Source organism: Oncorhynchus masou, chromosome 28 (genome assembly GCF_036934945.1).
Source record: "Oncorhynchus masou masou isolate Uvic2021 chromosome 28, UVic_Omas_1.1, whole genome shotgun sequence".
NCBI lineage: Eukaryota > Metazoa > Chordata > Actinopteri > Salmoniformes > Salmonidae > Oncorhynchus > Oncorhynchus masou.
In genome coordinates this window covers 23,354,886-23,380,210 of record NC_088239.1, presented here as the reverse complement: position 1 = coordinate 23,380,210, position 25,325 = coordinate 23,354,886, and the positions used below count along the sequence as shown (strand labels likewise).

The 25,325-nt window shown below is 42.1% G+C and overlaps 1 protein-coding gene and 1 pseudogene across 1 annotated transcript; both read right to left on the bottom strand.

Moving 5' to 3' along the window:
* Positions 1-106: 106 nt before the first annotated feature.
* ptchd3a (patched domain containing 3a) lies at positions 107-6,830 on the bottom strand. The gene is made up of 4 exons (XM_064943716.1): positions 5,914-6,830; positions 4,900-5,021; positions 4,626-4,771; positions 107-3,003 (listed from the first exon to the last, which is right to left on the bottom strand). The coding sequence occupies exons 1-4, from the start codon at positions 6,646-6,648 to the stop codon at positions 1,043-1,045; spliced, it is 2,964 nt and encodes a 987-aa protein (XP_064799788.1). The 5' UTR covers positions 6,649-6,830; the 3' UTR covers positions 107-1,042.
* Positions 6,831-8,738: 1,908 nt separating this feature from the next.
* LOC135516963 (uncharacterized) lies at positions 8,739-20,730 on the bottom strand (annotated as a pseudogene).
* Positions 20,731-25,325: the final 4,595 nt, after the last annotated feature.

Sequence of the window (25,325 nt, the reverse complement as noted above, 5' to 3'; positions counted from 1 at the left end):
AGAGGCATTAGCAAGTATGCAAAACCCACAGAATAAGTAGAACATTAAAGGAAGTACTCACATTTTGTCATTTGAGACAAAAAAAAGTGCAGAGGAATATCCGTAAAGGACATGGTTTATTGGAAATAGTCTGAATGCAAGTGAGATGATTTTTTTATTTCAAATGCATAGTATAGTACTCCACAAATGTTGTTTGCAAGAGGTGTTACAGAAGCCATTGAGTATTGTGAGGTCAGAATATAAACTCCTAGGAAATAAATTACATGGTGAACAAAACAAATATCAAACAATTAGATATCAGCACAAGTTTTCTTCACTTCATGTATTCACATTGCCACCTTGTGGTTTACAAACATCACCTGTAGAAATCAACTACCAAGGGTAAGCAAGGACAACATAATTTATTTTAACATTATAAATTGAATATATGTGAAAATGAGTAAATGCTGTTTTATTAGGTTTCAATACATAGTATGGTTTGTGTTTTAACAGTATCAATAATTAATAGATTAAAATATTATCAATTGCAAACCCAACAGAACTGATAATGTTTCTAGGAAGTGCTATTGTAGTTATTTTAACACTATATCCTTTAAAGACATTGACAGAAGAAAGTTAAATCAATTTCATTTTATACAAATATATTGGTAATAGTACACAATCTCAAATTGTACAGATCATGAACACTTCTAATGTATCAGTAAAGCTTGGGATTCATCAAATACAAAACATGAACATGCTCATGGTGGTTTTAAAACCCATCAACAATGCCACATATATATAGTAACCCATCAACACTGATGCCTTGCTGCGAAGTTAAATAATGTGTTTTGTAGAACTTTAACAGTTAAGCAACTGTATGGATATATTTTACATGATGGCCACTTGAAGCTTATATGTTTGAGTGTCATCAACAAAAATCCAGTCAAAAAGGTTTAAACCATACAACATTGTGATTAGAGCTTTACGATAGACATAAACCTCATTTGTAAGATACACTGCATGAAACAACAACACATGCTTTATCACACAGTTGGGGTGTTCAAGGAACAGGATCTGCAGAATCAGAGCAATTGATAAACGGGGCATTACACTCCTGCGAAACTGGTGGTTGGTTATTTCCAATCACACAATGATGTTCACCAGCCCCCAGATTCTGGTTGCAATTGACCGTGACAGCGTCATTACGAGCTGTGTACATCTGAACTTCATATGTTTGACTATCAACTCTGAACATGGGAACTGTGCTTGCCATGCACATCTGACCACTTTGGGTGGGATGGGTGTTGACAGTCAGGGTCCAGACTGAGGGGCAGGCCTGTGTTGGGAATAATTGTTGATTGTCTGGCAGGAAGGTGTGATTGTCATAGATTTGCTTGTCGTGATCAATGGCTTTCTCTTGGATGTTTTTGAGCTGGCAGTTGGTCATGGCTTCGTTTTCCAGCGCCCTTTTCTCCTGAGGGCTGACATTGCCTGAGTTGCTGCTGAAAAAGTCAAAGAATGTCAAAAAGACAGGGATAAAAGTTATGCCATGGAACAGTCCAAAAAAGATGACAAGGAACATGATCTTGAAGAAGGTTCTGAAGATGTAGTTCTTGGAAGCAGACAGCACTATCACGCCCAGTATGGTTGACAAAGCACCCTGAAGTATGGGATAGCCCAAATGGAACAGCGCTTCCACGGCTTTCTCGTTTGCAGTTGGCTTCTTATTGGAAACAAAGGCATAGGAAATGTGTGCGGAGAAGTCCACGGAGAATCCAATGCAGACAACAAGAATGATCATGGATATGGTGTCTAAATTAACATCCCACAATGCCATGAAACCAGTGACGCCCACAATGACAGAAGCGATGGAGAATGTCACCCACAGACAACAGAGAGGGTTTGGAATCAGTAGGAGGGAGATCAATAACATGACTGCTGTGGTGACGGAGATATTCTGAACGGTGTTACTCACTATGACAGCGTACTGATCATGGTATATAAAGACAGGGTGGTATACCAATAGAGGGACAGAGCATCTCCTAGCAGTATCTCGCAGATTGTTTAACATGTTCATTTCATCAATGGCAGTAGTGATATTGACAGTCTGGATGAAGAAGCGTGAGGCACGGATAGAATTATTTGTGAAATTTACATCTTGCTTGAAGTCAGAGTAGGATCTCAGAAACGAACTTAGGTTTGTCTTGAAAACATTTTCAACACTCAAATTCAGATTTGTATGGTACCCATAATATTTATATGATTTCAGCCAGGATGTAAAGATATCTTTCTCAATAAAGGACAGGTTTTTGAAGTCCTCCACACAAGATTCAAGATCCAACATATTCTTTTCCTCCCAGTATGCAAATTCACCCCTTATGATTACCATGATATTTGGCCCATACTCATAAAAGTAGCCTTTTTCATCATCATAATACCTATTCACATATGAATCATCAGCAGCTAAATTGCGAAGGTCAATACCCTCCTGTATCTGGAAGCATCCATAAATGCTGATGGACAAATAAACTGAATAGAGCAGGATCACGCACACCTTGGTCCAGGGCTTTACCAGAAAAGGGCCGTAGTGCTTCTTAAAAAAGTGATTCATGGGCTGTACTTCCTCTGCTCCAGTATGGCGGTCGTAAGCTCCTCCCACACAGCACAGGTCGTACCATTTTGAGCGACCCACGGGGCAATCCTCTGGGACCTCCTTGCACGTCAGCCAGTGCTTGTTGCTGTTCTCACGCCTCCCATTCAGTACGAGGAATGCCCCAAAGAAGGTGATGCTGTAAATAAAGCAAAACAAGATGGCCGTGCTGGTGTACAGGCAGAAGGATTGCACAGAGCGGAATGGAGTCATGAGCCCGATGTAGAACGCTAACACATCCGTCAGGGTGGTGATGGTAATGGAAATGGCCGCCTCCTTGTATGTGTCTGCTAAGCGGTCTTCCACTCGGGCGTGAACGTTGGTCTGCTGCCAGCAGGATATGAGGATGAACATGTCATCAACACCAATACCTGCAGAGGAAATATAATGTATACAAAATATAATATATACTGAATAAAAATAGAAATGCAACATATAAAGTGTTGGTCCCATGTTTTATGAGCTGAAATGAAATGTTCCATAAGCACTTAAAGCTTATTTCTCAAAGAATTTGGTGCACACAATTTGTTTACATCCCTGTTAGTGAGCATTTCTCCTTTGCCAAGATAATCCATCCACCTGACAGGTGTGGCATATCAACAAGCTGATTAAACAGCATGATCAATACACAGATGCACCTTGTGCTGGGGACAATAAAAGGCCACTCAAAAATGTGCAGTTTTGTCACACAACACAATGCCACAGATGTCTCGTGTAATTGGCATGTTAATTGCAGGAATGTCCACCAGAGCTGTTGCCAGGGAATTAAATGTTCATTTTTTGACCTAAGCCACCGCCCATGTCGTTTTAGAAAATTTGGCAGTACGTCCTCACTCCTTGCCTCATAACCTCAGACCACGTGTTACCACGCCAGCCCAGGACATCCGGCTTCTTTACCTGCGGGATCATCTGTGACCAGCCACCCAGATAGCTGAAGAAATTGTGGGTTTGCACAACCAAATCATTTCTGCACAAACTGTCAGAAACCGTCTCAGGGAAGCTCATATGCATGCTCGTCGCCCTCACCAGGGTCTTGACCTGACTGCAGTTTGACATCACAACTGACTTCAGTGGGCAAATGCTCACCTTCAATGGCCACTGGCACACTGGAGAAGTGTGCTCTTCATGGATGAATCCCGGTTTCTGTACCTGTAACTGTACCGGGCAGATGGCAGACTGGTGTCGTGTGGGCGAGCGTTTTCTGATGTCAACGTTGTGAACAGAGTGGCAAATGGTGGCAGTGGGGTTATGGTATGGGCAGGCATAAGCTAAGAACAACAAACAATTGCATTTTATCAATGGCAATTTGAATGCACAGAGATACCGTGAATGAGATCCGAGGCTCATTGTCGTGCCATTCATTCAACACCATTACCTCATGTTTCAGCGTGATAATGCATGGCCCCATGACGCAAGGATCTATGCACAATTCCTGGAAGCTAGAAATGTCCCAGTTTTTCCATGGCCTGCTTCCTTACCAGACATGTTACCCATTAAGCATGTTAGGGATGCTCTAGATCAATGTGTACAACAGCGTGTTCCAGTTCCCGCCAATATCCAGCAACTTCGCACAGCCATTGATGAGTGGGACAACATTCCACAGGCCACAATCAACAGCCTGATCAACTCTATGCGAAGGAGACGTGTCGCGCTGCATGAGGCAAATGGTGGTCACACCAGATACCGACTGGTTTTCTGATCCACGTTACTACCTCTTTTTTAAGGCATCTGTGACCAACAGATGCATATCTGTATTCCCAGTCATGTGAAATCTGTAGGTTAGGGCCTAATGAATTTATTTGAATTGCATGATTTCCTTATATGCTGATTGCTCTTTGAAATGAACTCTTTGAAATTGTTGCATGTGGCGTTCGTATTTTTGTTCAGTTTTATTATATCTTCCATTTAGTTAACGCTTTTATCCAACCCAACTTAAGAGTCATGCACCCAGGATTTGAACAAAACAATATGAAAAGTATCCATAGCTCCTTACCCAATATCAAGAAGGGGGAGTTAGCCACAGTCATTACAAAAGGCACTCCAATATGCAGCATCATCCCGAAGGCAGACAGCACCGCAAGCCCTGCAGATAATACTCCAAAGGTGGCCACCCATACCTTGTTCCTCACACAATCAAACCTGTTGGAAAAACAACAACATACCGGTCAGACCTTGGGCCTATGTGAACCAAAGAATCCCAAAGGTCAGTCATTGATGAACGCCATAATAGTTTTGCTGTGTGTTGTATGTATATATCACATACATACCTTAAGCAAGACACAATGGAAAAGACTATGGCTATAACATATGTGATGGAAAACAAGGGGATAACGTCCCTGGTGTTGGCCTCGAATTCCACCTGCCTAGACAGGGATGTAGAATGTGTAACCTGGGAAGATGAAATGCAAAATTAGGGCATGTCATCATTTATGCTGTCAACCTTCCCATCCAAACGCGCACGCACACACACAGACACACACACACACACACACGAACACACACACACACACTTGACCAAAGACATAAACCCGTGCCATAGGATTACTCTTCCATACACATACAATACAGTATAGTACAGTACAGTAAACCTCTGAAAAGCAATGCACTCAATAACAGTATACACTACTGGTCAATAGACGCTGCACTAGCTTGCTCTCTCCAGCAAGTGAACTGGCGGATCTCCCTACCATCTTCTCTCATCTCTGGCCTGCTGCCAAGAGACTCATCCAAGTGAAGGAAGAACAATTGCTATTGATTTATGTAAGACTTGGCCGTGCTGAATGAGCCACAATCGTGCAATAGAGACCGCTTGTGTGCAAGCAGTTCAAAGACAAAGATAACCGCTATTCAGTGTGCGATTAGTCATGCTTCATGGCCCACAGAATTCTCTCAGCACACCCCTCTAAACGAGCCACAAGCAGAGTAATCTGTGTCAGTTTTGGAGGTACTCGTCATCATACGGTGGAGTAATTCTGGTACAGGATCATTTGAACTCAAGAGGAAAGATTCCACAAAACAAATGCGTTTTTGTTCGTTGATGTGTAAAGTATGTCCCATGTGTTAATCTGTGTGAAAGACTATGAGATGGGGATGCATATTTTTACAAACGGTGCACAATCTCATGTTAGACATTTTATTTCTATAAAAACGTGACATACTAATTAGGAGGTAGATATAGGAGGACCAAAAAGAGTCAACATTCCGCCAATAAATAAATACATTCTACAATATGTGTTAAATCCATGTTTAGCTACATTGCTATATGGCCTAGGTCTACTTACCGTGATGAAATTTAGTGACTGGTTGGAGGGGAAAACCTTGAGGAATTCGTTTAGCCACAGATCTGTTGTAGAGCGGTTACCTTCTTTCAGACAATAAAAAAGTCGTATTGCTTTAGCACTCTTTATGACTGTTGAGCTTACATTAACTCCACCGACAGAATATCCTAGAAATATTGTTGTGAATCCAAAACGGAAAAATGGAAAGGTGAGTTCAGTCTGGTCAATGTTGCTACCATAATGATTCATGATATCTAATATTTTATTGGGAATACATTTATTGGATTTTCTGGCGCAAAGTCCTTCATATGTAAGCTGTTCATGACCTCTCGAAAGTTTTATTTCCCGGACCTTCTTGTCTAAACTTAATATTTCTTTGATGGCTCCATCAGTGAAGATGTTGGGATCTCTTGAGACCGCTATGAAGGATGCAAATTCCCCCATGGTGTACAGTCTCTGGTTTGAATACACCGAGTTATTCAGCGGAAAGTTCTCTTCTACAAATTTCCTCTCAAGTTTTGCGGGTCCGTTTACTGGTGTAAATTGGTCCTCGATGTTGTTGGCCTCCATGTCCTCAAGAAAATAAAACCCAGTCCCGAGCGCTGTAGAGATGACCAGGGGGCAGATAAAGAACCACCAAGGATGCCTTCCCACGAAACGGCCGAATTTCTGAAATCCAATGGAGAATGGCTTCTCAACGCAGTCTGTCCGACACCCAGCCATATTAAATACCGGCATTTTGGAGAGGGAGAAAAGAGGCAAAACTTATTAGTTTGATGTCTTGTTTGACATAAGGATGAATTACACTCCCAACAAGACGCGACTTCAGTTTTGGTTTCCAATAGCTGATTTTAGGCTATTCAAACTTTATTCCCGACGAAAAGTTCATTTTTACCAGAGGCTTGAATTCATAATACATTCGGACATTAGCATTTTCTGACGCACTAGCCTATGAAAGCACTGTGAAATCAGCCTAGAGCGACCACTCTTGGGAGCTCATAAAAGTGTCCCTGAGGGTGGGAAATTCCACACGATACCCAGTTTTACATAGAAAATAATAATTGTTTTAATCGAAAAAAAATATTTCCCAGTTCATTATAACATTCATATGACCTTGCTGAAGTTGGCTATTCCTAGATAGACTCGAGTCGGACTAACCATAATAATAATTATTATTATTATCATCCTCATCATTATCATCCTCATCACAACTAGCTAAAGTGGACAAATATTGGCCTACATAGCATGTAGTCTTAAATCTGCATACACTGATTTATTACATTGATTAGACACTCATAATTAATAACTTATGTATATTAATTTATCCGGTTTCACGATTTGAATATGCAAAAGAACATGCTATGTTTTGTTTCTCAAACCTTTCGGGACAAGGATAAATTTGTAATTTCTATGAGTAGGCCTTTAGTCAAGAGATGTCCCTGTTTCAGAGGTTATGTCAGTTATATATAATATTTTACTAAATACGCTTATCATAAGACATCAGCCGCTGATAGAAATCAAGGAGAATATACTCACGGCGCCAGCGCATCTTGATGGGTCAGTTCTCAGCCCAGCCAAATGCATTGGAAGATGGTAGGGTCATAATATTCTGAACAGAAATATTAATGAGAAGAGTAACTCATTCATGGCTACAAAGTATGTGATTCAATTATGACGGTGAACTGGAGTTTGCAGGCCCAATAATTATTTAGAGCAACGTGATTTGGCAATCTATTCATTGGGGCAAGCATAGTTTGCTTGTGGATAACAAGTGCTTTCCATCACTGAATAGAAATCCACAAGTCATTTATAATAGATTCCACTAAATAATACGTTATTATATTATAAGATACATGAAAGTATAACACATAGTCGTCTCTTAAACTATGGGGCTACATGGATGTAGTTTCAATATACATTTACATTTACATTTAAGTCATTTAGCAGACGCTCTTATCCAGAGCGACTTACAAATTAGGCCTCTCATACACATTATAGGCACACTAAATAACACAATTAACACATTTCTTTCGTTTAAAGGGGCAATCTGGGATTTAAAAACAATTCCCAAAGAACGGTTTTTGTTTCAACCCCGTCACTTGTTGGTAAAAAGCTAAGGGATGGTGCTGGCCACCCTCAAATTCATACAAATTATTGTTTTAACAATGTTTTGAAGCTATAGTGTTTGCTTGCATTGTTTACTAATAAATGAGTAAAACAAGCATATATTTGGGGTTCTGATTTGGTAAGACAATTGGTAAGACAATTGACACCTGAAACCCCACCTCTTCAAGGAATACCTAGGATAGGATAAGTAATCCTTCTCACCACCCCCCCCCCCCTTAATGATTTAGATGCACTATTGTAAAGTGGCTGTTCCACTGGATGTCAGAAGGTGAATTCACCAATTTGTAAGTCGCTCTGGATAAGAGCGTCTGCTAAATGACTTAAATGTAAATGTAAATGTACAATTGAACGAAGCTCACGAAGCTTATAAGTATTATTTAAGAATCAATAGCATTTTTTTAATCAAATAGTTGATGTGGCCTACCAATCCCAGATTGCCACTTTAACAAAACTTCAGATGATTTATGTGAAACATTCTGTCAGACTACTTAAAGATATCTACACTATGACAAAGCTCAGGCCTATAACATTGTTATTACATGATTGTGCCCCCTCCCAGATATACTATTTTGAATAGTGTTTGATCCAAAAGCAGGAAATTGAGCACACAAAAAAATGGAATTTCCAGGGATGAATATAATAAAAATAACAATACAATTTTAAAAAATGAATTAAGGTTCAAGTGACTGGTTCATTGGAAATACAATTTTATTTGACATTTTACAATAATACGATGAAATACAGTACACATTAGCACATTTGGTTAAGATTAATATAAGAATACAACAAGATCCAAACTAATAAACGTAAAAAAACACATTCTAAAATTGAAAGAAAAATATATTTTGTAATACTAGCATAACATTGCATAACATCTTCAACAAATATGATTTAATTTAGTGATAATTAACAACATATTTACCTTTGTTACAATGTTATGTGAGGACCAGGTCATGCAAAAGGTAATTGCAGTCTTGTGCTAGTATTGTTTTCATGATGTGTGTAATGTTTCTAAATGTTATCTGATCAAACATCTGATATACACATCTTTATTTTCAATATTCAGCTTTTGAAATCTCTATAGTCTTGTGAACATGTCATCCATCATGCCCTCTTTCTGGTCATCATTCTGCGATTCACCCTCAGTGCTTTCCATCAGGTTTGAAATCAATGTCGACAGTGTGCTGTTTGGGTCCAGCAATTGAACCAGTGGCACATTCATACCCCTCTCCTGAAAGATGAGGTTCTGCAAAGTCATGGCTAACATTGAGTCAATGCCTAAGGCAGAGAGAGGAGAATCGTCATTCAACTTATTCTTGTCTACACCGATTGTTTCACTGAGTACAGATCTGATATAACCACTTGGGGAGGAGGAAGCAGCATTATGTCCAGACCGGGACTCTTTCAATTTGTCTTTTTGCATTGCCTCTTCCACTAATGCAGTCATACGCATGGTCAATGAGGCATTTTGAGACATGACATTGTACTTCATGTTTTTGAAGTTGAACTTGCTGTTGAGGTTTGTTTAGCTGGAGGCATTGTTCCAGACTTTCGCGAATCTCTGTAACATCCATCACCATCAATCCCTTTGCCCCAATAAACCTTTGGAAATTATCCTTGTTCAACAAAAGACCAAGGTTCAAAGGCCCCCAGTTGATGGATTGCCCAGCTAGTCCAATATTCCGTCTATAATGACAGAATAAGTCCAGGAATGAATTGGCTGCTGCATAGTTTGTGAGACATTGCCAATGAATGCTGCAACAGAGGAGTAGCACACAAAGTAATCCAATTTGCAGTGTTTCGTGGCATGGTGTAGATTCAAAGCCCCATTCACTTTGGGCTTCAGGACTTTCTCATACAGAGACTTGTCAAGGGATTCAATCAGGCCATCGTGCAGAACAACTGCACTGTGGAACACTCCTCTGATTGGACAAGAGGGAAACTTCTTGCCAATGAGACCAATCGCTCTGAGCACATGCTCAGAGACCGAGACATCACATCCCATACATATGATGTGGGCACCGTATTGCTTCTCCAGATTGCAGATCTCCTGCTGTATGTCAGGTGTGGGGCTACTTCTGGAGAGTATGACAATGTACTCTCCACCTTTGTGAGAAATGAATTTCACAGTTTCAAATCCCAGCCCAGTGAGGCCACCTGTGACAATGTACATAGAATTCTTTTGGACAAGCTGATTTGGTTTATGCAACAAAGGAATTTTGGACAGTGTGCCTCTGGAATCATCTTACCTAGTGCCACAACAGGCACGGTCTTTGAGCTAAAATACGATTCAGACTCCTCAACAGGCAAGAAGTCGATGCTTCCTTATGTCAACCTTTGAAAGGTAGAGTGTTCTAGAACAAATGACTTCCTGTCCAAATGCATGGACTTGAGCCAATAATAAATGTGTGGCTTCTGGGCAATGAGAGATCCCCTTTGTATGATGCTGGACATTTGAAGAGTTTGCATTCAAACACTATCCTTCACATTTTGGAAAACACTATGTGCCAGCAAGCACTGGGACTGGGATTCACAGACAATGACAATGTGTCTAACACCAGGGAAATTGCCTGCTTTTGCCAACAGAGATTCGTCAAATGGTGGAAGGAGGACAAATGCATCCATTTTATCAGCATTTACAAACAGCCCATTGCACTGTGTCCCTACAATGACATTCCATCCTGATTTGTTTGCTGTTTGGGCTAAAACCTTGAGCAGACCAGAATCAGGAACAGAGGAGATGATCCCCAACCTTCTCTGTTGTTTGACTCTGGGTAACGCTCTGTACAAGATGTCCCATGCCAGCACAAAGTAGGACACACATGGAGCCTCCTTTAGAAATGGGAGCCTCTTTGTTTTGTAGCATGCTGCTTCAGGAACCATGATCGCAGAGGATGCAAGAACAGGGTAGCATGAGACAACATGGTCTCCCACTTTCAGTTTGCTCACATCTTTCCCGACAGCTGTGACAGTGCCACTGAAGTCAAGGGCCAAAAGCTGATGGTTCTGGGATGTGTGTTTGTTCCAGTAAATTGTCTTGCCAAAGTGCAGATCAAAGACACTGACAGGAAAGTAGTCTGAGGAATGAACACATATCTTACTGAGCTGAATCTCAACTGATTTCTGCTGGATGCCCTTTTCTTGACCTCACAGCTAATGGCAGACAAGCTAGTCATTCTGTAGGGGTCAGCCGTCTGAAAGACACATGCCTCGGACATTGAAGAAGACATACTTCCCCCAGAGCTCTCAATGCTTTCCATGGGAGTATGCACAATATCAGATTTAAAAAGCAGCCCATCTTTCACAACCAACTCCTGTTATTTGCTGCAAGGGTATGACTTTAAGACCTCAGACAGAGCTCTGATGTCCTCTGTAGAGACAGAGCTGATGTCAATCAGCTGGAAGGAAAGATCTGCCATTTCTGCAGCACATGCTCTAGTCATGCCTGAGAGGGCAAAGCCTGGGCTGATGCGGTCTACTGTGTTCTCTGCTGATCGTTAAGTAATTACTCTGATGGAGTTTGGAAAATTACTCGCCCTTAGTTCAAGACTAGTTGACGGAAAATCTCACAGCAGTTTACTATATTCTCCAGAACAGTCTCGGTTTTGACTGAAGTGAGTTCTTCCTCACCCCACATAAACAAGACCTCTTCAAAGTTTTTTTTGATATCTGAGATATTAAGGTTTGCCAGAAGTGTGGGAAATCCATGGTTTAAGAACTCCTTAGCATGTGCAAAGGTAATGTATTTAGACATTGAGCTCAAGTGTCGCTGCATGGCTTTGGAAACTCCTACCTGGTCAGAAAAGACCAAGGCCTTTCGTGCCCGAGAGGACTTGATGTCCTCAGAGACAACCCTGAAGTCATTGTGGAAGAAGTATTCCTCAACAACACGAGAATGGCTCCCAAGGTACTTGATCATCACATGCTTAAGCTCAACCAATATTCTTCCCTCTTTGTCTGTGAAGCAACCACATAATTCAAAGTGATCAACTCCTACATCAATTGGTCTCACATAAACAATCATTTCCGGTTGCAGAGGTTCAAAGACTGTCAAGCTGCCTATTTTGGCAGGAAACCCAGGCCTGGAAGAGAATCCGTGTGCTACCGTAACAGGAGCTAGTTGTATCAGGAAGTCTAGAACGACAGGGTGAATACAGTTGTCATGCAACTGAGACAGCAATTCCTCTGGAACTGTGCCAACTGAAAAAGCCTCCTTAAGCTCTTCACCATAGTGTACATCACCCTTGTTCTGGAATACAGTGCCGTACTGAAACCCGCCATGACCTATGTTGTAAAACTCCTCCGAGCTCACCACTGACTTGCACCTTTTGTAGATAGAGCTTCGTGAAATGTTCTGCTCTTCGACTAGTCTTTCTTGCTTGCACACTATTGTGCCTGATGCATAGGTTGAAGAGGAAGAATGTATCTTAATATGCGTCTCATCTTCTGCTGGTTCAAGTTGCACTTTCATCTCTGGTGCATTTTTGGTGAAAACAAATGGACTTTGAAAGCTGATGCTGATTTGCAGTGTGTTGAGTGGCACTTTTGGTTTGGCACTTAACATGAAAGCAGACAAACCCAACTCAGTATAGAAAGCACCAGGGACAATGGCAACACCATTGTGTTTATGCTCATGCAAGTAAGATACTGAGTCAGAAAACAGATCACAGCTAAAACTATTGCCCTCACTTCCTGTCTGAGTTAGCACAGGATGAGTACCTGCTGTATTTATTTTTGATGCAGGAATGATAACATCTATCTGAGTGGAATCAAACTGATACACAGGGAAATGTGTTGGTAATGCCTCACAGCCTCTGTAGAATTGATCCCTGTCGATCTGAACCCCAGACTCAAAGAGTTTGGATACAGTGGTCAGCATTGTCTCATGATCTTTTTCTGGCTGCACTGAGGACATAACTATGGTGTCATTTCCCAGAGTCTCCTCTTTTTGTCTTTGGTTGCTGATCTCACTGCCTGTTCAAATCAAACAGGCTCTCGAATGTTCCTGGCTCAGTATTTGCCTGTGCAGAAGTCTGGCTGCTCTACCTCCTTCCCTGTCACTGTGGAGAACAATTCTGTCTCAACATGATTCACCTGTAAAGAACCAATACTGTCCTCTATTTGAGAGAGGATGGGATCCATCATCTGGCTGTGGTATGCAGCAGGGACATCCAGAACATGGAGGAACAGATTCTTACTCGACTGAACTGCTTAGCTTTTGATGGAGACTGTCTATAGCATCAGCATCACCTGAGAGGGTGCAGGACTGTGGGCTTTTGGAGGCAGCCAGGCAAACCTTATTTAAGTAGGGGGAAGGAGGTTCAAGACCTCTGACACGGCCATGTTACTGACCACAAGCATTTTCCCTCCTTGTTACCTTACTCTGCAGAGTACTGCGGAAATAGATCACCTTCACTGCATCCTCGAGGGACAGCAGACCAGAGCAGTGGGCAGCAGCAACCTCTCCAACAGAGTGGCCAGGATTGGAATCTGGTTTGATGCCCCAGTGCTTGAAGAGACTTGCAATGCCAACCTGAATGGCAAAGAGGAGGGGCTGGACAACATCTGGTTTTGAAAAGTCCTTACTCTCAGACTCACTCTCAAGTCTCTCCAAGATGCTCATGTTATTGAACATTTGGAAAAGCATCTCCACCTCCCTGATCTTCTCTCTGAACACAGGCTCATGTTTCAGGAGCTCCTTGCACATACCTTGGTAGGTCACACCATTACCACAAAAGAAAAATACTAACCTTGGATCTGAGAATGAAGGGTAGGGAGTTTTACTCAGGGCAGACTTGAGTTGATCTTTTAGATCAACCAGAGAGGAAGTTCTGAAAGCCTTCTTGTATTTGCGTTTTAAGTGACTTCTCCTGCAAGCGGATGTGTATGCAAGAGCTTCTAAATCAACTTTATTGTCCTTGTCTATCTGTTGAATTGTGTCCTCCATCATCATACTGATAGACTTTTCAGAACTCGCAGAGAGGACAAAATACTTGTGTGATTTTCTACCACTCTTTCTAGAAACCTGTGACTGCGTGTGTTGCTTGACAATAACATGTGCATTTGTTCCTCCAAAACCAAAGTTATTTATCCCTGCAACCCTTTCAACAGAATCTCCCCACTTTTCTGCTTCAGTGGGAACCTTTACATTTAAGGCTTTAGCGTCTATACTGGCACTATCCTCAGAGTAGAACAGTGAAGGGACAATGGTTTCATGCTTCATCATTAGTAGTACCTTGATTAGCCCTGCCACACCAGCTGCAGATTCTGTGTGTCCAATGTTGCCTTTCACAGAGCCGATGCAGAGTGTTTCTGAACCTAGAGGTCTGGCTTTGGCAATGAGATGCTGCTTGCTTCTATGGGATCCCCCACTGGAGTTCCAGTCCCATGAGCCTCTATGTACTGGACAGTTGACAGGTCAGACTGTGAATAGATTCTGTGGAGCAGCTCCTCTTGCTGGACCATGGATGGCTTGGTGATTGGAGAGACTGTGCGGCCATCTTGGTTTACAGCAGTTTTTCTTATGATACCCCATACATGGTCATTTTCTTTGAGATCCTAGGTAATTAATACATAATCAGTGTGAAATATCATGTGTAGCCTGTAAGAAACATTGACAGCTATTTTGTGACAGTTAAACATAAGATATTTACTTGTTTCAGTGGCTTCAACAGAATAACCCCGCAACCCTCTCCTCTGCCATAGCCATCCACTCTGCTGGAGAAAGGTTTGCTTGTGCCTTCAGGGGAAATCATCTTTGCTTTGCTGAGAGCGACAAAGACTTGTGGTTGTATGATACAGCTGACACCACCACAAAGGGCCATCTCGCAATCACCTGATAAATTAAAGCATATAAAATACCCCAGATTATATTTAAGCAACAAGGCCCAAGAGGTTATGGTATATTTAAGCAATAAGGCACGAGGGGGTGTGGTATATAGCCAAAATAGCATGGCTAAGGGCTGTTCTAATGCACAATGCAACGCAGAGTGCCTGCATATAGCCCTTAGCCGTGGTATATTGGCCATATATTTAAAAAAATCCAAAGTGGCTTATTGCTATAAACTGGTTACTAACATAAAAAGAACAGTAAATAATTATTTTTGAGTCATACCCGTGGTATATTGTCTGATTTACACACGGCTGAAATGCTGTTTCAGACAGTCAGCGCATCTAGGACCCAAACTCCCCGGTTTATAATTTGTAATGAGATACCGACCATGTTCTTTTAGTGTTGAATTATGTCAGGTATAATTTTATTGACAAAAGGTTCCATGCACGTGCAATGTAAATATGACACCTTACCAACCCTGTCTTATGGCTTGACAAGCAAAATGAAGCGCAACAAGGGATGAAGAGCAGGCACTGTCAATGGACATTGAGGGTCCAGTGAAGTTGAAGACGTAGGAGACTCGATTGGAGGCTAAACTCATAGCTAGTCCAGTGCCGGTGCAGTGGTTGATTATATTTGGGTTGACACTTCCGGCAGATTGTTCATAATCTCTGTTCATTAGCTCTTCAATGAAAATAGACATACTTTGTTACAGTTTGTTGAAAAGAATAACATTACATTTGAATATTTTTCTACATGGAAACATAAAATGATCTGTGGTATGTTAATACTTGTGCATGTCACATAAAGCAGTGTTGACTTGGTGTTTCATGTTTGTTTTTTATGTACAACAATCAGTTAAATAAAAATATTATTGTTAAGTCTTAAAAGTATGAAAATACACACTACCATTCAAACGTTTGGGGTCACTTAGAAATGTCCTTTTTTTGAAAGAAAATCATTTTTTTTGTCCATTAAAATAACATAAAATTGATCAGAAATACAGCGTCGACATTGTTCATTTTGTAAATGACTATTGTAGCTGGAAACGGCAGATTTTTTAATGAAATATCTACATAGTCGTAAATGCTTAGATCTGCCCCGGTGCACAACTGAGCCAGAGGACAAGGTCTGCTACGACCTTTGCAGAGTCATCAAACGAGCAAAAGGACAATATAGGAATGAAGTGGAATCATACTACACAGGCTCTGACGCCCACTGCATGCGACAGGGGCTGCAGTCCATTACGGATTACAAACGAAAACCCAGCCCTGATCTGCTCAATGATGCCTCTCTTCCAGATGAACTCAATGCATTTTATGCTGGCTTCAACAATAAAAACACTGTATCATGCGTGAGGGATCCAGACGATATTCCAGGTCGTGTTCTCAGAGCATGCGCAGATCAGCTGGCTAGCCTATTCATGGTCCTTTTCAACCTCTCCCAGTCTGTAAAATTACTGCCATCATTCCTGTTTCCAAGAACTCTAAGGCTTAATGCCACAATGACTACCACCCGGTAAAACTCACATCCGTAATAATGAAGTGCTTTGAAAGGCTGGTTATGGTACACATCGACTACATCATCCTCGACCCATTCCAATTTGCATACCACCCCAACAGATAGACGATGCATTCTCAATTGCACTCCACACTGCCTTCACCCACGTAGATAAAAGGAATACCTATGTGAGAATGCTGTTCAGTTACTACAGTTTAGGGTTCAACGCTATTGTCCCCTCCAAGCTCGTCACCTAACTTAGGCCCCTGGGACTGAACAACACATTCTGCAACTGGATCCTGGACTTTGTGATCGGCCAACCCCAGGTGGTGAGGGTAGACAGCATCACCTCCGCTGACCCTCAACACTGGGCCCCACAGGGGTGTGTGCTTAGTCCCCTCCTGTACTCCCTGTTCACCAAGGACTACGTGGCCACGCATGATTGCAACACCATCATCAAGTTTGCTGATGACACGATGGTGGTAGGCCTGATTACCGACGATGATGATCCCTAGAGTCATTACTTAGTAGAAACACCTTTGGCAGTGATTACAGATATGAGTCTTTCTGGGTGAGTCTCTAAGAGCTTTCCACACCTGGATTGTGCAATATTTGTCCATTAGTCTTTTAAAAATTCTTCAAGCTCTGTCAAATTGGTTGTTGATCATAGCTAGAAAACCATTTGCAGGTTTTGCCATAGATTTTCAAGTAGATTTTTGTCAAAACTGTAACTCTGCCACTTCCGGACATTCACTGTCTTCTTGGTAAGCAACTCCGGTGTAGATTTGGCCATGTGCTTTAGGTTATTGTCCAACTGGAAGGTAGGAAGGAAGGTGTCTGGTGGAAAGCAAACTGAACTAGGTTTTCCTCTAGGATTCTGCCTGTGCTTAGCTCCATTACTTTTATTTTCTATCCTGAAAAACTCCCCAGTCTTTAACAATTTCAAACAAACCCATAACATGATTCAGCCACAGCTATGTATGAACATATGCATAGTACTCAGTAATGTGTTGTATTGGATTTGCACCAAACACGACACTTTGTACTCAGGACAAAGAGTGAATTGCTTAGCTACGTTGTTTGCAGTATTACTTTAGTGCCTTGTTGCAAACAGGATGCATGTTTAAGAATATTTGTATTCTGTACAGGCGTCCTTCTTTTTACTCTGTCAATAAGGTTAGTATTGTGGAGTAACTACAATGTTGTTGATCCATCCTCAGTTTTCTCCTATCACATCCATTTATCTCTGTAACTGTTTGAAAGTCACCATTAGCCTCATGGTGAAATCCCTGAGCGGTTTCCTTCCTGTCCGGCAACTGAGTTCGGACGGATGCCTGTATCTTTGTAGTGACTGTGTGTATTGATACACCATCCAAAGTGCAATGAATAACCACCATGCTCAAAGGGATATTCAATGTCTGCTTTTAAAAAACATTTTTTTAACACATCTACCACATCTTCACCCGACCTCATTTTCTATTGTAAGGTGTTTGTGTTTCTCTTATGTGCAAAAAAATGAATCTTTACATTGTCCTTCTTTGTGCCCTTCTTTGCAAGGCATTGGAAAACTTCCCTGGTCTTTGTGGTTTCATCTTTTTTTTTAACTTCACTGCTTGACTGAGGGACCTTATGTGTGGGGTAAAGATATGAGGTAGTCATTCACAAATCAGGTTAAACACTGCAACTTAAGTGACATATGAAGCACATTTTTACCCCTGAACTTATTTAGGCTTGCCATAATAAAAGGGTTGAATACTTATTGTCTCAAGACAGTTCATCTTTTCATTTTGAATTAGTTAACATTTTGAAAAACAGAATTCCACTTTGACATTATGGGGTATTGTGTGTAGACCAGTGACAAAACATTTAATCCATTTTAAAGTCAGGCTGTAACACAACAACATGTGGAAAAAGTCAAGGTGTGTGAATATTTTCTAAAAACACTAGATCTACCTCTATCACTCCAGTATGCCTGCACATTGTAAGTATGGTATTGGAACTGCTCCTGTATAAGGCTTCTTACTTTCTCGTGTTCTACCTATTTCTTATTTTTTATTTCTTGTGTGTTTTCGTACTACCTTATGTTATTTTTAGTGCTACATTGATATTGATTACTGCGTTGTTGAGTTTGAAGCTTACAAGAAAGACATTTCACTGTACTTGCGCACGTGACATTAAAACTTTAATTATAGGGGGTTAAGTTGTTTGCTCATGGGCACAACGGCAAGAAATGGTATCTAGGATGATGCCTTATCTTAATACCAAGTATGTCAATTGCCATAATAAATAGATACGCCTCAATATGACGTAATATCCAAATGTCAACATTTTTACATGTGGGGTTGCTGCACATGAACCTGATTTATTAGAGATTTTGATTAATCAAATCCAAACAGGCATTTTCAAATTCTGCTCTACAAATTAGGCCATCATTTAAAAAAATATATTTTACATTTTTAATGCCTTATCTTATAACTGATGTTTTGGGGTGAAATTGAAAGAGTAGCTAGTACTGTGTTTCAATGTTGATCCTGTGGACAAATGCACTTTTTGTAATGATTTTTGCTACAGTTAAGCATGAATTATTTTAAGGGCTCCCAGATGGCGCAGTGGTCTAAGGCACTGCATCTCAGTGCTAGAGTCGTCACTACAGACCCTGGTTTGATTCTAGGCTGTATCACAACCGGCTGTGATTGGGAGTCCCATAGTGCGGCGCAGAATTGGCCCAGCGTCATTAGGGTTTGGCCGGGGTAGGCCGTTATTGTAAATAAGAATTGGTTCTTAACTGACTTGCCTAGTTAATTGAAAATGATTTCTTATTTATTGAATGCAAGGAACAAGGCAAAAATGCATACCCATCAATAAGTGCAGCCTTCGCTGTGCACGATTTCCCCACTCTGTTGTCATCAGGGTCATACCACTGGAAACAGTCAAATCTCTCAGTTGGGATTGGCACTGCACAGTTCTTCCCCTCCAATAGATCCTTCCAGAAACTGTCAAGCTCCTCTCCTGTACAGACACATAAATGTTTAATTCAAAGTTGGAAAGTAAATATCATGATAGTTATTTCATATTTCACGTTATAATTACAATTGCACCAATGATGCAGCCGGGTGGACAGCTGGCACAAGTTAGTGTTCCAAAGTCAAGAGATTCCCAGCATTCACTTTTCCCCCGTTTTGCCCCCATGTTGTGTTTGTATATTTGGTAAGGGTTAAGACCCTCCCACAAACCCTCTCATCTCTGCACAATGCTTCACCCGACCTCATTTTCTATTGTATGGTGTTTTTGTTTCTCTTATGTGCAAAAAAAGGAATCTTTACATTTTGGACAGAATTTAGATTAAATTAAATTCAGATATAATTGTAAATAGTGATTGGTTAGTAAACTCGCCGGTCACACCTAAAAAATACACCAATACCTTCAATGCATTTTCCCACAACATGTGGGTACAGATGTAGGATCTTAATTTCATCACTATTATGTTGTGAGAATTGTAGAGTTGTGAAACTTGTAGTGTATTTGTAAACTTCTAAAGTGTGTCATTTCAATTTTGAAATGTTTGACTACAATCCACATAATAATTCACATTTCCTGTTGCTGCAGGATTATTTTCTTGCTGTAGCAAACTGGATCAAATTAAGATCCTACATCTGTAAAATGTTATGCAATTAATAAAGGTGGGTAAACTGCGATTACTTACATTTACCCTCCACTGGTTGTAAACATGCACACCAAAACAGTAAAAAAATAATTAACACATTCTAATTACATACTATCACTGTGATGTCTCAAATTAATAGATGTTTGCCTGTTTTTGTCAAATCAATCTCTATTGAAATAGAGGGAACCACTTTAAGTAATCAGACAATGCCAAATGTGAGCTGGGGTGACTGCATCACATTGCATGTCCTGTAGTGATTTAACACATCAAGATTATTTGGATATTTTTTCAGAACCCCTTTTTTATGCATAAATGTAAAGTTTTACCTCCTGGGAAATTGCAGCCAATACCGACGACAGCAATGTCGTCCTCGGCATCTCCCATCTTTACACCTGTCAGAAAATGCAAAGAGCGAACTGGCATGAGTTCATGATCTTCAGGAAAATGTTATTGACTATGCGATCAAACAAAAAATAGCTGATGTTCTTGCAATGAAATGTAAAAAACATTGCCTTCCAATTGTATTAAAATAGTACTATTCAGATCAGTGAACTTACTTTAACATGCACCTACCTCATGAGTCTTGAATCTTCATTTGGCAATAAAATCAATGTCTCAGTTGAACTTTTTAAAGTTTTTCTTTCAGTTGTCTTCATAACACATGTTAATCATTTCCTACATTTCTAAAAGATTTAGAACTTTCCCCCTTACATTGCTTCCTTCAGAAGGTGGGAAAGTACCCTAGGAAAAAAGGAAGTGCAATTTTAGATAAGAGAACTGGTGTGAATTCTGATTTTATCTTTGTTAATAATTGCTACATGCAAGTAAGACGTTGGATATGATCTTGACCAACACTACAGTTGAACTCATTACTCTGAAAGTCATTGGGAAGCAAGGCCGGACTACCGCATTTGGGGCACTGACATCCCAGAGTTATCTATCTGGTTATTTTAAGGAGCATGGCTGGAAAAAGCTATTTCCTTAACACTTGTGCTGAGGAATGGAATGGTGCACCAACCAACTAAAATTCACCCTTGTGCTAGGGAGTTTTAAGGCAAACCTTAAGAAATGGTTCATGGGCAAAATGCTTTAAAGATAGAACAGGCTAAGAGAAAGTATAATAGTATTAATGATTGTTACTTGGTCATCTATTTGATACATTGGACTGTTTCCTCCCTATTGATGAGATGACAGGGTTTCTTTCTGGATCAAAAAGGGGCTTAGGGGCCTCCCGAGTGAAGCAGCAGTCTAAGGCACTGCATTGCAGTGTTACGGCATCACTGCAGCCTGGGGTTTGGTCATGTTTCTGAGGACGCATGACTCGACCTTTGCCTCTCCCGAGCCCGTTGTGGACTTGCAGCGATGAAACAAGATCGCAATCACGAAATTGGGGAGAAAAGGGTGGTAAAATATTTATTTTTTTAGAAAAGGGGCATGGCAGGGCTGGATTTGAGAGATCATGTTTGAAGCCTCCATCTTGGCGGTGTAGAAACATTTCTGAATTTTTAAGCCAATTTCCTGCAATTCTACAAATGTATCAATGGAGATGAGATAAATTGTTTCAGCTTTAAAGCTAATTTCCAACAATTATACACATTTTCCCATGGAACTGAGAGAAAATCTTGCACTTTTTAAGCTAATTTCCTGAAATTCCATCTATGTTGGCATGTAGTTGATACAGATGGTAAAAAAATCTGCTGAATATTGACCGAGCGAGTATACTCCCATTGCCATCAATTCTACTTGCTAACATGCAATCATTGGAAAACAAAATTGATGACCTACGATTATGATTATCCTACCAACGGGACATTAAGAACTGTAATATGCCTCCCGGGTGGCGCAGTGGTTAAGGGCGCTGTACTGCAGCGCCAGCTGTGCCATCAGAGACTCTGGGTTTGCGCCCAGGCTGTCGTAACCGGCCGCGACCGGGAGGTCCGTGGGGCGACGCACAATTGGCCTAGTGTCGTCCGGGTTATGGAGGGCTTGGTCGGTAGGGATGTTCTTGTCTCATCGCGCACCAGCGACTCCTGTGGCGGGACGGTCGCAGTGCGCGCTAACCAAGGTTGCCAGGTACACGGTGTTTCCTCCGGCACATTGGTGCGGCTGGCTTCCGGGTTGGATGTGCGCTGTGTTAAGAAGCAGTGCGGCTGGTTGGGTTGTGTATCGGAGGATGCATGACTTTCAACCTTCGTCTCTCCCGAGCCCGTATGGGAGTTGTAGCGATGAGACAAGATAGTAGCTACCACAACAATTGGATAACACGAAATATAATATCTTATGTTTCACTGAGTCATGGCTGAAAGACGACACAGATAATATAGAGCTGGAGGGATTTTCAATGCACCGGCAGAACAGAGAAGCTACGTCTGGTAAGACGAAGGGTGTGTGTGTGTGTCTTCTTGTCAATAACAGCTGGTGCGCAATGTCTGATATTAAAGAAGTCTCAAGGTATTGCTCGCCTGAGGTAGAGTACCTTATGATAAGCTGTAGGCTACACTATCTACCAAAAGAGTTCTCATCTAAATTGTTTGTATCCGTCTATTTACCACCACAGACCGATGCTGGCACTAAGACTGCACTTCTCCAACTCTATAAGGCCATAGGCAAACAAGAAATTGCTCACCCAGAAGCGGCGCTCCTAGTGGCCGGGGACTTTAATGCAGGCAAACTTAAATCAGTTTTACCAAATTTTTACCAGCATGTCACATGTTTAACCAGAGGTAAAAAAAAAACTCCAGACCACCTTTACTCCACACACAGAGATGCATGCAAAGCTCTCCCACGCCCTCCATTTGGCAAATCTGGCCATAATTCTATCCTCCTGATTCCTGCTTACAAGCAGGACGTAACAGTGACTCGCTCAATACGGACGTGGTCAGATGACGTGAATGCTACGCTACAGGACTGTTTTGCTAGCACTGACTGGAATATGTTCCAGGATTCATCAAATGGCATTGAGAAGTATACCACCTCAGTCATCGGCTTCATCAATAAGTGCATCAATGACGTCGTCCCCATAGTGACTGTATGTACATATCCCAACCAGAAGCCATGGATTATAGGCAACATCCGCATTGAGCTAAAGGCTAGAGCTGCTGCTTTAAAGAGCGGGACACTAATCTGGACACCTATAAGAAATCCCCCTATAACCTCAGACGAACCATCAAACAAGCAAAGCGTCAAACAGGATTATGATTGAATCCTAATACATCGGCTCTGAAACTCGTTGGATGTGGCAGGGCTTGAGAACTATTACAGACTACAAAGGGAAACCCAGATATGATCTACCCAGTGATGCAAGCCTACCACACGAGCTAAATGCCTTTTAAGCTCGCTTCGAGGCAAGCAACACTGAAGCATGCACGAGAGCACCAGCTCTTCTGGATGACTGTGTGATAACGCTTTCGGTAGCTGATGTGAGCAAGACCTTTAAATAAACAGATCAACCTTCACAAAGACACGGGGCCAGATGGATTACCAGGATGTATACTCAAAGCATGTGCAGACAGGGGCCTACTGAGTGACGCAGTGGTCTAAGGCACTGCATCGCTAGCTGTGCCACCAGAGACTCTGGGTTCGAGCCCAGGCTCTGTTGCAGCCAGCCGCAACCGGGAGGCCCATGGGGCGGCGCACAATTGGCCTAGTGTCATCCGGGTTAGGGAGGGTTTGGCCGGCAGGGATATCCTTGTCTCATCGCGCACTAGCGACTCCTGTGGCGGGCCGTGCATGCTGACCAGGTCGCTAGGTGTATGATGTTTCCTCCGACACATTGGTGCGGCTGGCTTCCGAGTTGGATGCGCGCTGTGTTAAGAAGCAGTGCGGCTTGGTTGGGTTGGGTTGTGTTTCGGAGGACGCATGGCTCTCGACCTTTGCCTCTCCTGAGTCCATGCAGGAGTTGTAGCGATGAGACAAGACAGTAACTACTAACAATTGAATACCACAAAATTGGGTAGAAAAAGTGGGGTAAAAAAAAAGCACGCGCGGACCAACTGGCAAGTGTCTTCACTGACATTTTTAACCTCTCCCTGCCTGAGTCTGTGATACCTACATCTTTCAAGCAGACCACCATAGTCCCTGTGCCCAAGGAAGCGAAGGTAACCTGCCTAAATGATTACCATACCGTAGCACTCATGTTGGTAGCCATGAAGTGCTTTGAAAGGCTGGTCATGGCTCACGTCTACAGCATCCTCCCGGATACCTTAGACCCACTCCAATTTGCATACCGCCTCAACAGATCCACAGATGACGCAGTCTCAATAGCACCACACTGCCCTTTCCCACCTGGACAAAAGGAACACCTATGTGAGAACGCTGTTCATTGACTACAGTTCAGCGTTCAACTCCATAGTGCCCACGAAGCTCATCACTAAGCTAAGAACCCTGGGACTAAACACCTCCCTCTGCTACTGGATTCTGGACTTCCTGACGGGCCACCCCAGGTGGTAAGGGTAGGCAACAACACATCTGCCATGCTGATCCTCAACACTGGGGCCCCTCAGGGGTGTGTACATAGTCCCCTCCTGTGCTCCCTGTTCACCCACGACTGTGTGGCCAAACACGGCTCCAACACCATCATTAAGTTTGCTGATGTCCCAACAGGGGTAGGCCTGATCACAGCCAACGATGAGACAGCCTATAGGGAGGAGGTCAGGGAACTGGCAGTGTGGCGCCAGGACAACAACCTCTCCCTCAATGTGAGCAAGACAAAGGAGCTGATCGTGGACTACAGGAAAAGGTGGGCCGAACAGCCCCCCAATAACATCAACGGGGCTGTAATGGAGTCGAGAGTTTCAAGTTCCTTGGTGTCCACATTACCAACGATCTAGAATGGTCCAAACACACCAAGACAGTCGTGAAAAGGGCACATCAAAACCTTTTCCCCCTCAGGAGACTGAAAAGATTTGCCATGGGTGCCCAGATCCTCAAAAGGTTCTTCAGCTGCACCATCGAGAGCATCCCGACCGGTAGCATCACCGCCTGGTATGGCAACTGCTCGGCATCTGACCGTAAGGCTCTACAGAAAGTAATGCGTACGGCCCAGTACATCACTGGGGCCAGGCTTCCTGCAATCCAGGACCTATATAATAGGCGGTGAGGAAAGCCCATAAAATTGTCAGAGACTCCAGTCACCCAAGTCATAGACTCTTTTCTCTGCTACCGCACAGCAAGCTGTACCAGAGTGCCAAGTCTAGGACCAAAAGGCTCCTTGTAACTAGGGGGCAGTATTTTCATTTTTGGAAAAATAACGTTCCCAAAGTAAACGGGCTATTTTGTCAGGACAAGATGCTA